This window comes from Cherax quadricarinatus, chromosome 87 (genome assembly GCF_038502225.1).
Source record: "Cherax quadricarinatus isolate ZL_2023a chromosome 87, ASM3850222v1, whole genome shotgun sequence".
In the NCBI taxonomy this organism is placed as follows: domain Eukaryota; kingdom Metazoa; phylum Arthropoda; class Malacostraca; order Decapoda; family Parastacidae; genus Cherax; species Cherax quadricarinatus.
Genome location: NC_091378.1, coordinates 15,981,962 through 15,994,642, shown reverse-complemented (window position 1 = coordinate 15,994,642; position 12,681 = coordinate 15,981,962). Strand labels below are relative to the sequence as shown.

Below are 12,681 nucleotides of genomic sequence, written 5' to 3'. Positions count from 1 at the left end.
TCCTAAAATTTGTTAAATATAGAGAAGTAAATGTAAGAAGTAATTGTTGTGTGTCTGGGTCACCAGGGTGAGACTCACCTTCATGGTGAAAGTGAGACAAGAACAAGAAAGTGAAGTGTTTACCTGTAGAACTGGGAACAGGAAGGGTACATCGAGATGAACACGCTGAACATCTGGAATTAAAAAAATACCTGGACGAAGAGACTAAATTTTTATTCATATCAATAAATAGGTTAGAAAGGTAAAGTGATATTTAAATTCTTGTATTTAATAAATTTAACAGGCACAACAAGAATTTAATTAAATTATTATACATAACAGGGGATATGAGAGAAATAATTACTGTTTAATAAAAATATATGAGAACAAAATCATCAGCTTCACCCAGACTGAAACCTTGTTAAACATAAGAGTTTTTAAAAGTTTATTTATCTCGCATAAATATTGGTAGCTTCTACCCAGGTTGCACATCACTTATTGCTACATGCAACCAGCTATCATGTCTGAGTGTTGACATTCACCCTGACCTCTTACTGCCCTTTTATTGCCCTCTTATTGACCTTTTACTGCCACGAACAAGCCTCCTACCCCGTTTACTCTTATCAATGCTCTTAAAAAACCATACCACGGGTGGGTATAGAACCCGCGATCTCGCTGATCGCGGGTTCTATCCCCGCCCGTGGTATGGTTTGTTTGTAATCGTGTTATTACGATTTCGTGAGTCATCAATGCTCTTTTCAGTGGCTTGGGCGTAAGTGTCAAGCTTTTCGTGTAAATATCTTACGAACTCTCAGACTTGTGCAATTCTTGTGTTCCTGAAGTTGCATTCTTCACTCTCAAGCCTTTGTGCAACGCCTGTCAATGTTTACATCGCCACTGTATCAGTCTTCCCAGAAAAAGTTGTCACATCAGTACTTCCCAGTGTGACTTGTGCTGTCAGTCAACATACGATCAATCAACAACTTCGCTCTGTATTACTGTTTTTTCTCTTGCCATTTTCCAGCAGGATTGTTGAAGAGCTCTTGTACTTGACTGCAGAGTTCCAGTTCTTGCAAATACCTTAAACATTGTTATATTTTCTTGTAAGATTCATTGGTAATTATGGAGTATAATGAAGTATATAATGCATAATATTAAGTGGGTTTAGTAATATAGTTTAATTTGTTCAAATTGTCCAGTTTTTTAATGTTAGGTTAACTTTAAGTTAATCAAACCATGTATAAATATTTAAACTTAATAATTATTATGTAATGTAGAGGAGGAAGAGACACGTGAAATTGCCTTCATGATGTGAATAACAGATGTATACCTGGAGTATATCTGGAGAAGGTTTCGGGGGACAACACCCCCGCAGCTCGGTCTGAGACCAGGCCCCGGGGGGCGGCCTTTCGTTTCTGTCCTGGCTAGGGATGATCACGCTGTTCGTGTCGCGCTCCAGATCTATGTACACTTTGAAGCAATTAAGGTATTCACTCTGGACAGCCAGGAGATCTATATACAGTCACACTGACAGCCATAGTTACTAGTCAGACCAAAACAGAGAGAGGTTCTGTTGTAACTAGGTTCAAGATAATAAACCTAATCAGTCGCAAAGTTCTGGAACAAGCCAGACTGCTCTGTAAAATCACCAGGTGTAGTTGCCTGGTACGTAAGGCATTTTGGCGTCTTTAGTGAGGCTGAACTTAAGAGGTTTCACTGTCAATAACCAGATGAAAAGGCTGATAGCGATCACAATTTTCAAACTGAAGACGTTGGCAAATGTCTGTGCGATGCCAACAACAATGGTTGCCCATGACCAAGATGGCTTGACGTAGTTTCTTGTGCTAAATAATGCCCTGACAGATTAACTGCAAGAAGCCACCATGTTTGAGAAGTTGATAACACTAGTCCTCGATACCCTTGCATTAGTAAAAATCTTTAGGATATGTGTTTCATGTCTATGGTGAAAGAATGTTCTGATATTAATTCCTCAGTGAAATTTCTGGTACGACTCTGACAGCCGAAGAAAAAGGACGCTTATCTTCAGTGTGGATAGCAAGAAATTACCTCATGATGGTTACATGTTCCCCGCTAACTTTTACAGAAGTCTGAATTGTCACTAATGCAACTAACTGCAATGTTCACACTGATAATCATGGAATGTCATTGTGGAGTACGAGACCCTGAGAAACCAAATGTCACAATTTCTCCGAGTACATAAAAATGTTACAATGTCTCCTTCGCACTTTGGTGCTTTGTCTAATGATAGTCCTGTTGGTCACAACACCTGCTTCCCTCCTTGTCCTGCTTGTGTCCTGGCTGAGTGCTGACTTTCTGGTTCCTGAGAGGTGACATCATTCACGCCTGAGTGCTGACTTTCTGGTTCCTGAGAGGTGACATCACTCACATTTCGTGAACGTTACAACTTATCATCATTAATGGCCAGTCATGACGCCCCTTATCAGTTGATGTCTACATTACAGCCATCAACACTATTCTCACTATCATCACTACCACCATCAACCACCGTCACCACAGTCACTAACATCATTACCACTGTCGATAACAATTGTCACCATCATCACTACTCACTCTGTCATTATCCAGTGTGATATTTAACACTGTCATTATCTTTACATCTACCATTATTAACATCAACATCATTCAAAATCATCAACACCATTATCAACATCAACACAACTGCCACAACAATGCAGGTAAGAATATCCTTGTCCTCAGTGACTCACAGGTAAGCAATATCGACCGTGTCTTCTGTAACACAGAAATGAAGGTGAAACAGTGTGTGTCCCAGGAGCTGGTGTTGGTGACAGTCAACAGGTTGGATAATATGCTGTCAGGTAAGGGAAACAAGCCCATTATCTGCCTCAGTGCTGCTGGAAACGATATTGGGAAGGGCAGGAGACAGGAGCTATCTGATAAGTAATGGGTCCAGATCGTACGTAGTATTTTCCCTACACGAGAAGATGGCAATGAATGGACATCTAAAGCAATTGGTGCAAATTGTTAGCTAGACAGGTACTGAAAAGGGCTTGCAATCTCATTTATTGAAAAACTGGGATGGGGGTGAATCTCGCTAGGACACAGGTGGTAGCATTATAGGTCTGCTGCAGTGACTAGCTTGTGCTACTAGGTCAGATGCCGTGCTCCCCCCTTAAGTGAATGTGACTGACCTGACTAGGTCAAGGCATTGGTTTAATCCGGTGGGAAAAAGACTTTCTGGATTACTTTTTTAATCATTTACCACATTTATTTCATAGTCCCGTTTAGCTTTTCTTAATTTTTTAACTTCCCTCTTAATTTAAGTATATTGATCTATGACAGAATTCATCTTTTTTTGATACGCCTATAAATTCATTTTTTCTGACCTAAAAGATGTTTGAGCCTATTGTTCATGCATTTCGGATCGTTTCTGTTCGATCATATTTCTCTAAACGGAATAAATTTTCTTTAGGCAGCGTGTATAATGTTTAGAAAACTGTCATATTGATAGTTCTCTTCGTCACCCCAGTACACAATGATAGGTGTTTTCTAAGCCCATTGTAATCTGCTAAGTGAAAATCTGGGATTGTCACTGAAATATCCCTACTGTCATACCTCCAAACTTATGTTCTTATATCTTTACACAATCCTTTGCGGAGGATGTGACAAGGTATACGTCGGTGAAACAGCGCGTACTCTTCAAACACGTCTCAGTGAACGTATCAATGGATGCAGAAACGACAACTTGAACAACGAAGGCGTTCAACACGCATGCTGAGATTCAGTGACGCTCGCCTAGTGAGGAAAGAAACAAACTTTCGCAGACGTAAATCCCTTTTCATATTTAATCGCATTTGAGACAGCACTAAACAAAATAAAGGCAACTTCGTCATTTCGGAGGTATTAGCCAGAATTATAATTAAAACAACAAACCTTGCCATCACATACCTACTACTACTATTACATTACTACTACTATTACTACTACTGTTACCACTATTACTACTACTACTATCTACTACATTGGTCAATATGCCTACTGTTTGACCTTATGTGGTAACTATATATACCCTCTGTGTCCACGTATTGTTTGTAACGGCTTAATACAGCTCCTGGAGAGCGAAACGTTGCCACAGGAAAATGTCACAGTACTTGCACTAGTTTCCTTTTACTCAAAAATAGGTTAGACAAGTACACGAGTTGGTGTGAGTTGGACCTACTTATCTTGGGCCAGTAGGCCTGCTGTAGTGCTCCTTCTTTCAATGTCATAATCATCAACACCAACATCAATAACGGTGTTATAACCATCGTCACTATCGCAAGTAGATTTGTATCTTATTGTTAAAATGTTTGGCCTACATTGCAGACTTTAGTCAAATACAAAGGAGAATCAATATTGAGACAGCAGCAGAAGTGGCGAGGTGAGGGTGAGGTGATCAGTTCATTAGCTTTGAAGAGGTCAGTCCCTTGAGAAGAGTTCAACTCTACATTATGGAACTATGTAGAGTTGAACTCTACATATTGATATTGAACTCTACATATTGATATTGAAGCATCAGAATTAAATCTTGTCCTGCTTGCATCTGCTAGTGGGTCCCGCCTCCTGCAACGTCTTCGAGACCTTCGGCGCCACCTTCGGCAGTATATATGACCCATGTTTGTAGATGAATGGTTCAGAGAACCGACATGTTGATAAATTAGACACATGTGCAACTCTTGGGTATCTTTATTGAGGAAACGTTTCGCCACACAGTGGCTTCATCAGTCCATACATAGGAGAAACTTGAACAGGAGGAGAATGAGGTAATCAGTCCCTCAACCTTGAGTCGATGTGTTCAGTCCATCAATCTACTCCAGATTGATGGACTGAACACATTGACTCAAGGTTGAGGGACTGATTACCTCATTCTCCTCCTGTTCTTCAAGTTTCTCCTATGTATGGACTGATGAAGCCACTGTGTGGCGAAACGTTTCCTCAATAAAGATACCCAAGAGTTGCACATGTGTCTAATTTATCATCATATATGACCCAGTTCTCATGTTCCTGCTTCACATTGTTCCAGACTATGTAGCTGACCTCGTCATCAGGCTGAGGGACTGATCACTTCATCTTTACCTCTCCATTACTGCTGCTGTCCTCGGTTTCTAACTGAAGAAGCACATCGTGTAGTCGAAACCCTTGAGCAATGAAGATACCAGAGTGTTGAACATGCGTCATATTTGTCTACTTGTCCAAGTTTTCCTCTTTATATCTATCGCTGTCATCTCCATCAACACCATCGTCAGCATCAACAACACTATCATCAACACTAGTCATTTTAGATATTGCTTTCAACTACTTAAAACACTCGCCTATCATTCACCTGAAACATTCACCTTGATGACTCACCTCTGAGACTAGTGACTCTCTCAACTGACTCATCTTGATGACTTACCTGTGAGGCTAGAGTGACTCCCTCAACTGACTCATCTTGATGACTTACCTGTGAGGCTAGAGTGACTCCCTCAACTGACTCATCTTGATGACTTACCTGTGAGGCTAGAGTGACTCTCTCAACTGACTCACCTTGATGACTTACCTGTGAGGCTAGAGTGACTCCCTCAACTGACTCACCTTGATGACTTACCTGTGAGGCTAGAGTGACTCCCTCAACTGACTCACCTTGGTGGCTTATGAGACTAGTGACTCATCTTCATGACTCATCTGTGTGACTCGCAAAGGGGTGACACGGTTTACTCAGGAGAGCCACAACAACTCGTCTCACCTGAATAACTCTCAAACTCTGCTACAGTCACTCACCCAGGTGACTCTCAAACTCTGCTACAGTCACTCACCTGGGTGACTCACAATCTGCAGGTGGGCGTTGATGCAGGAAGGATCCAAGCAGCCAGGAGGGTGGCCGCCCACATCACCCCCACACACACCCTCAGCACGCCCACACTGCTCTGTACCGGTGCAGCCCATTCGTCATCCACTGAGGTAAGATAGTAAACAAGAATATATATATCTGTATACTCTCACTTGAATGTATATACACGCTAACCAGATATAAATTTTTATACATTCTTATGTTTACATAGCTGTTTGGGAGTATATAAGCATCCTTGAATGTGTATGGCGTGTCGAATAGGTAAAACTTGCCATTTTTGGCTTAAATAGCAACGCTCTTCTTGCCGAATAAGGCAAGCGAAAATTTGTGTATATAATAATTTCGCAAAAATCATTCTGAACGTAACGACAAAAATATATTTCATTGTGTTTATTTATTTTTGTAAACTTATCTAAATTATATTTAGTTGGATTAGATGGAACTATGTCAAACGCCTTCTTGCAGTCCAAGAAAACGCAATCCAAGTTTGTGTGTGTACTCGCCTATTTGTACTCACCTATTAGTGGTTGTAGGGGTCGATTCATAGCTCCTGGCCCCGTCTCTTCACTGACTGCTACTAGGTCCTTCCTCTCCCTGCTCCATGAGCATAGGAGTCTTCAACTTCCAATTGTGACCGCTTGTTTCTGTGTCCCATCTGTGGAACATCCTGTCTTTGTCCACCTTGTATTTTATATGGCCTTATCATGTCTCCCCTACCCTCCTGTCCTCCAGTGTCGTCAGGCTAATTTCCCTTAACATTTCTGTGTGTACACTCACCTAGTTGTACTCACCTAGTTGAGGTTGCAGGGGTTGAGTCCAAGCTCCTGGCCCCCGCCTCTTCACTGGTCGCTACTAGGTCACTCTCCCTGAACCGTGAGCTTTATCATACCTCTGCTTAAAGCTATGTATGGATCCTGCCTCCACTACGTTGCTTCCCAAACTATTCCACTTCCTGACTACTCTGTGGCTGAAGAAATACTTCCTAACATCCCTGTGATTCATCTGTGTCTTCAACTCCCAACTGTGTCCCCTTGTTGCAGTGTCCCATCTCTGGAACATCCTGTCTTTGTCCACCTTGTCAATTCCTCTCAGTATTTTGTATGTCGTTATCATGTCCCCCCTATCTCTCCTGTCCTCCAGTGTCGTCAGGTTGATTTCCCTTAACCTCTCCTCGTAAGACATACCTCTTATTTGGTTGATGTGCGCTTCAGGAGATGTGCCTGGTGTTATAGTCACCCGAAGATCTTTTTCCGTGAGTGAGGTTTGTAGTCTCTGGCCCCCTGGACTCTACTCCGTCTGCGGTCTTCTTTGCCCTTCCCCAATCTTCATGACTTTGCACTTGGTGGGGTTGAACTCCAGGAGTCCCTTGCTGGACCAGGTCTGCAGCCTGTCCAGATCCCTTTGTAGTTCTGCCTGGTCTTCGATCGAATGAATTCTTCTCATCAACTTCACGTCATCTGCAAACAGGAACACTTCGGAGTCTATTCCTTCCGTCATGTTCACAAATACCAGAAACAGCACTGGTCCTAGGACTGACCCCTGTGGGACCCCGCTGGTCACAGGTGCCCACTCTGACACCTCGCCACGTACCATGACTCGCTGCTGTCTTCCTGACAAGTAATCCCTGATCCATTGTAGTGCCTTCCCTGTTATCTCTGCTTGGTCCTCCAGTTTTTGCACTAATCTCTTGTGTGGAACTGTGTCAAACGCCTTCTTGCAGTCCAAGAAAATGTAATCCACCCACCCCTCTTTCTCTTGTCTTACTGCTGTCACCATGTCATAGAACTCCAGTAGGTGTGTGACACAGGATTTCCCGTCCCTGAAACCATGTTGGCTGCTGCTGTTGAGATCATTCCTTTCTAGGTGTTCCACCACTCTCCTCCTGATAATCTTCTCCATGACTTTGCATACTATACATGTCAGTGACACTGGTCTGTAGTTTAGTGTTTCATATCTGTCTCCTTTTTTAAAGACTGGGATTACATTTGCTGTCTTCCATGCCTCAGGCAATCTCCCTGTTTCGATAGATGTATTGAATATTGTTGTTAGGGGTACACATGGTGCCTCTGCTCCCTCTCAGGACCCATGGAGAGAAGTTATCCGGCCCATTGTGTGTGTGTGTGTGTGTGTGTGTGTGTGTGTGTGTGTGTACTCACATAGTTGTGGTTGCAGGGGTCAAGTCATAGTTCCAGGCCCCGTGTAGGTGTGTGTGTCTTTATATACACACTTGCCTGCATATTCATATCTGCCAAAATGTACATGTCTAAATACATACACCTTGTATATTCACACATCCCTGCATATACACATCTGACTCCATATGCATACACCTGAATAACAAAAAAGTCACAAAAAAGTCACATTGACAAAGTCACACTGTGACTTTGTCAATGGTCCAAGTCGGACCGAAACGTCGTCGTAAGCTTCTCTCTTTTATGTGCGGGTTATTTGTGTATGCATACACCTGCTTATATATACTCACATACCTGCTGCTATACTTAAGCCTATTTATAACTTTACCTGCCAATATAAACATACCTTCCTGCATATGCTAGTCTGTATACATACACCTGTCTGTATACATACACCTGTCTGTATACATACACCTGTCTGTATACATACACCTGTCTGTATACATACACCTGTCTGTATACATACACCTGTCTGTATACATACACCTGTCTGTATACATACACCTGTCTGTATACATACACCTGTCTGTATACATACACCTGTCTGTATACATACACCTGTCTGTATACATACACCTGTCTGTATACATACACCTGTCTGTATACATACACCTGTCTGTATACATACCCCTGTCTGTATACATACACCTGTCTGTATACATACACCTGTCTGTATACATACACCTGTCTGTATACATACACCTGTCTGTATACATACACCTGTCTGTATACATACACCTGTCTGTATACATACACCTGTCTGTATACATACACCTGTCTGTATACATACACCTGTCTGTATACATACACCTGTCTGTATACATACACCTGTCTGTATACATACACCTGTCTGTATACATACCCCTGTCTGTATACATACCCCTGTCTGTATACATACCCCTGTCTGTATACATACACCTGTCTGTATACATACACCTGTCTGTATACATACACCTGTCTGTATACATACACCTGTCTGTATACATACACCTGTCTGTATACATACACCTGTCTGTACATATACACACACCTTCTTGCATATAATGACACCTGCCTCTATAAAGATTTCAGCTTTTATTTGCACAAGTATATGTATAGACTCCTGTAATTTATATAATTTCACCTGTATTCATTCACCTTGTGTATATATTCCAATATCTATACAGTATATTCACATCAACCTTTATAGGCACAACAGCCCAAAATACACTAGTGGCTGCGTATATACATCTTATATATGAGCTCCTACTTGTATATTCACACTTAAATGCAAATACACATCTATTTGTACATGCACGCCTAGCACTGGCTTGTTTCTGAATAAATATACCTGCCTCTGTGCGCTCCATTCTCTGTCCGTCCTTGTTCTCTAAGGTTTTCTCAGTGGGACATGTTTTTCACGTACCCTGAGCGGCGGGCACTGAGTACGTCACTTTTATTCCATGTACATCAGACAACCACACATCCTGGAGTCCCTCCACAATCAGCCAAAAACCAGGCAACTTACTGTAGATGTAGATGTCTGGTCCAAATGGCTTTTTCCAGAATATACTGTCAGTGTAAATCTGAACTAATGAGCTTCAGGGGTTAAACCTCCACCAGGTCTCTCCTTATCTGCAGTTTGATTTCCAGTCTCTCCTTACCTGCAGTTTGATTTCCAGTCTCTCTTTATCTGCAGTTTGATTTCCAGTTTCTCCTTACCTGCAGTTTGATTTCCAGTCTCTCCTTACCTGCAGTTTGATTTCCAGTCTCTCCTTACCTGCAGTTTGATTTCCAGTCTCTCCTTACCTGCAGTTTGATTTCCAGTCTCTCCTTACCTGCAGTTTGATTTCCAGTCTCTCCTTACCTGCAGTTTGATTTCCAGTCTCTCCTTACCTGCAGTTTGATTTCCAGTCTCTCTTTACCTGCAGTTTGATTTCCAGTCTCTCTACCTGCAGTTTGATTTCCAATCTCTCCTTACCTGCAGTTTGATTTCCAGTCTCTCCTTACCTGCAGTTTGATTTCCAGTCTCTCTCTACCTGCAGTTTGATTTCCAGTCTCTCCTTACCTGCAGTTTGATTTCCAGTCTCTCTACTTGCAGTTTGATTTCCAGTCTCTCCTTACCTGCAGTTTGATTTCCAGTCTCTCCCTCCTTACCTGCAGTTTGATTTCCAGTCTCTCTCTACCTGCAGTTTGATTTCCAGTCTCTCCTTATCTGCAGTTTGATTTCCAGTCTCTCTTTACCTGCAGTTTGATTTCCAGTAACTCGTAATGAGTTCTGTTTGTGTTGAAACACACTGCGAGTGAAGATACTCGTTTTTGCTCTCTTATTGCTTTACACGTACTATTAAATACGTGTATATTACTTTGGTGATGGAAATATATGGGTACTCAAAAATACCCTCAGGGGTACGATTTTGTTCTTAAATTCAAATGGTATGCTTCACTGGTCGCTTCCTATTTGTTATTAAATATCTGTGGCCAGGCATCATAGGCTATCTGTGTTCGTAATATTGTGTTCCTGTCCGGAATCATTTTGTTTTGCTTCCTGTTCTTCATGTTGGGTCCCTGTCTTGTGTTGTTACTACGTAGCATTGTGAGAGTCACTTCTTGGCGCTGGTATTCGGTGACTGCAAATATTTTGCATGCCTTGCGTAGACTATTTTTATTGCGTTGCTTGTGCACTGCTCGTTTGTGTCGGCTCTGAGTATCATCCCAATTTAACTGCTGTACAAGCAAACGTTTGAACGATTGTGACTTCTCCATCAGGTGTGTGTGTGTGTGTGTGTGTGTGTGTGTGTGTGTGTGTGTGTGTGTGTGTGTGTGTGAGTGAGTGTGTGTGCTGGATAGGGATCTCGTCCTAGTCTCCTCACTCATTTTCCTTCCCCCTAATGGTAGCAATCATACCTATTAATGTTTACCTGGTAATCTAATACCAGTCGTGTAGGCAAATAACGGTAAACCATCTACTTCTCTGCCACTGGAATTGGTGACATTCTTGAATAGAAAAAAGGATTTCGTGCTTTCGCCAGAGAGGAATATGACAGAGAGGAGAGGAGGTACTGTAGGATCGTCGTACATACGAGGAGCATTTTAGTATGTATTAATCTGTGTCATTAGTACCGCATTTATCTGCAATGGAGATTCAGTAATTCTTTTAATCGTCTGAGAGTCAGACCAGAACTTTGCGGTTGCCAGTCGAACACTGGACGGTACAACACTATAATTCAAGCTTGGGTGACACTAACTTTGTAAACAACAGCGTTGTCAGGGCTACGGTCCTCACTGCTTATAAGCTGAGACTAAGCTGAGAATAAGCTGAGCTAACGTTAACTTGGAAAGACTTGTATGGATTTCGCTAGGCAGCAGTCAATTTTTTTTACAAAGTTGTACAGGGTAATAGGTGTGGCTAACTTTATTGACTAGGTACAGATGCTTGTTAGTCCAGAAGTTTGTGTTTTCCTTGAAAACCAAGACCTAAACTCCACTACTGTAGTTAGAAAATTAGTGAATGCAAATATCTCTCTGAGAGGCTTAATTTTTCTTAGCGACAATACTGGTGATAAAGGACAATAAAGAGAATGCTTCCAATATTGCAAAAAGAGAAGTAATGGATGAACAGTATTACACTTGCAAGGCAGTAACCAGTTGAGAGAAGACATGAGAGCATGTGAAGTGCGAATATTAAGATCCTCCCAGAGAGTCTTCAGAAAGTGATACATCTGGGAACACAGGTGTGACCAGGAGCCCATACGTGATATCTCAAGTATAATATATTCACCCTCATGTTGTTATGATGTTTTCCATCATTTATTTACATGAGGAGCCAGCGTTTTCAATTCCTTATGAGCTGACAGGGCTGAGAAAGCCTTCACAGCTCCCTTTTACAGTAAGGGAAAAAATCATTAAAAGAATCCGACCCACTTTTAACAGTTAAAATCTTTATGGATATATGGGCTAACATCTCTTCACCAGCTCTAGTTCCAAGCTGGATGCAATGAAAGAAGTCAGTGGGATGGAAGACTGCCAATTCAGAATTATTAGAGGACTGAGTGCCAGTAACAACAGTCTTCAACACATCCATTGAAACTCGGCAACTACCTGAGGTATGGATGATGGCAAATATAGTCCCCATTTTTAACAGAGACACGAGGCACTAAACTATAGACCAGTGTTACTGACGTGGGTACTGTTGTTATTTACACATATGCTGCTATGTATAATAATCTATGTAACTGTATTTGTGTAATCCTGAGTAAACTTAATATGCAAAGTCAGAGAAGATTATCAGGTGGAGAGTGGTGAAGCACCTAGAATGGAACAAGATTATAAACGACAACCATCACGGATTTATGGGAGGCAAATCCTGTATAACACACCCACTGGAGTTTTATGACAAGGTAACGGACGTAAGACACGAGAGAGAGGGGTGGGTAGATTGCATTTTCTGGACTGCAAGCAGGCAGGATGAAAAGCAGGGGCGCCACGAGTACATTGAGAGAGAACACAATAAGTGTCCGGGGCCCAAGACTGTTCAATTGCCTTCCAGCATACATAAGGGGGATTACCAATAGACCCCTCGCTGTCTTCAAGAAGGCACTGGACAGGTACCTAAAGTCAGTACCTGACCAACCGGGCTGGTTCGTACGTCAGTTTGCGTGC

General features: G+C 41.9%; 2 protein-coding genes across 2 annotated transcripts in view; one reads left to right on the top strand and one right to left on the bottom strand.

Annotated features, from left to right (window-relative positions):
• Positions 1 to 12,681, top strand: part of LOC128703822 (lachesin) — a 1,052,338-nt gene that overhangs the window by 556,354 nt on the left and 483,303 nt on the right. The window lies entirely within an intron of this gene.
• LOC128703821 (uncharacterized) overlaps positions 1 to 12,681 on the bottom strand; it is a 102,460-nt gene that overhangs the window by 6,687 nt on the left and 83,092 nt on the right. The window contains exons 7-8 of the mRNA XM_070103764.1: positions 5,814 to 5,953; positions 124 to 173 (exon numbers count right to left, since the gene is read on the bottom strand). Of these exons, the coding sequence (XP_069959865.1) occupies positions 5,823 to 5,953 (131 nt within the window). The 3' untranslated portion in view covers positions 124 to 173; positions 5,814 to 5,822. The remainder of the gene's footprint in view (positions 1 to 123; positions 174 to 5,813; positions 5,954 to 12,681) is intronic.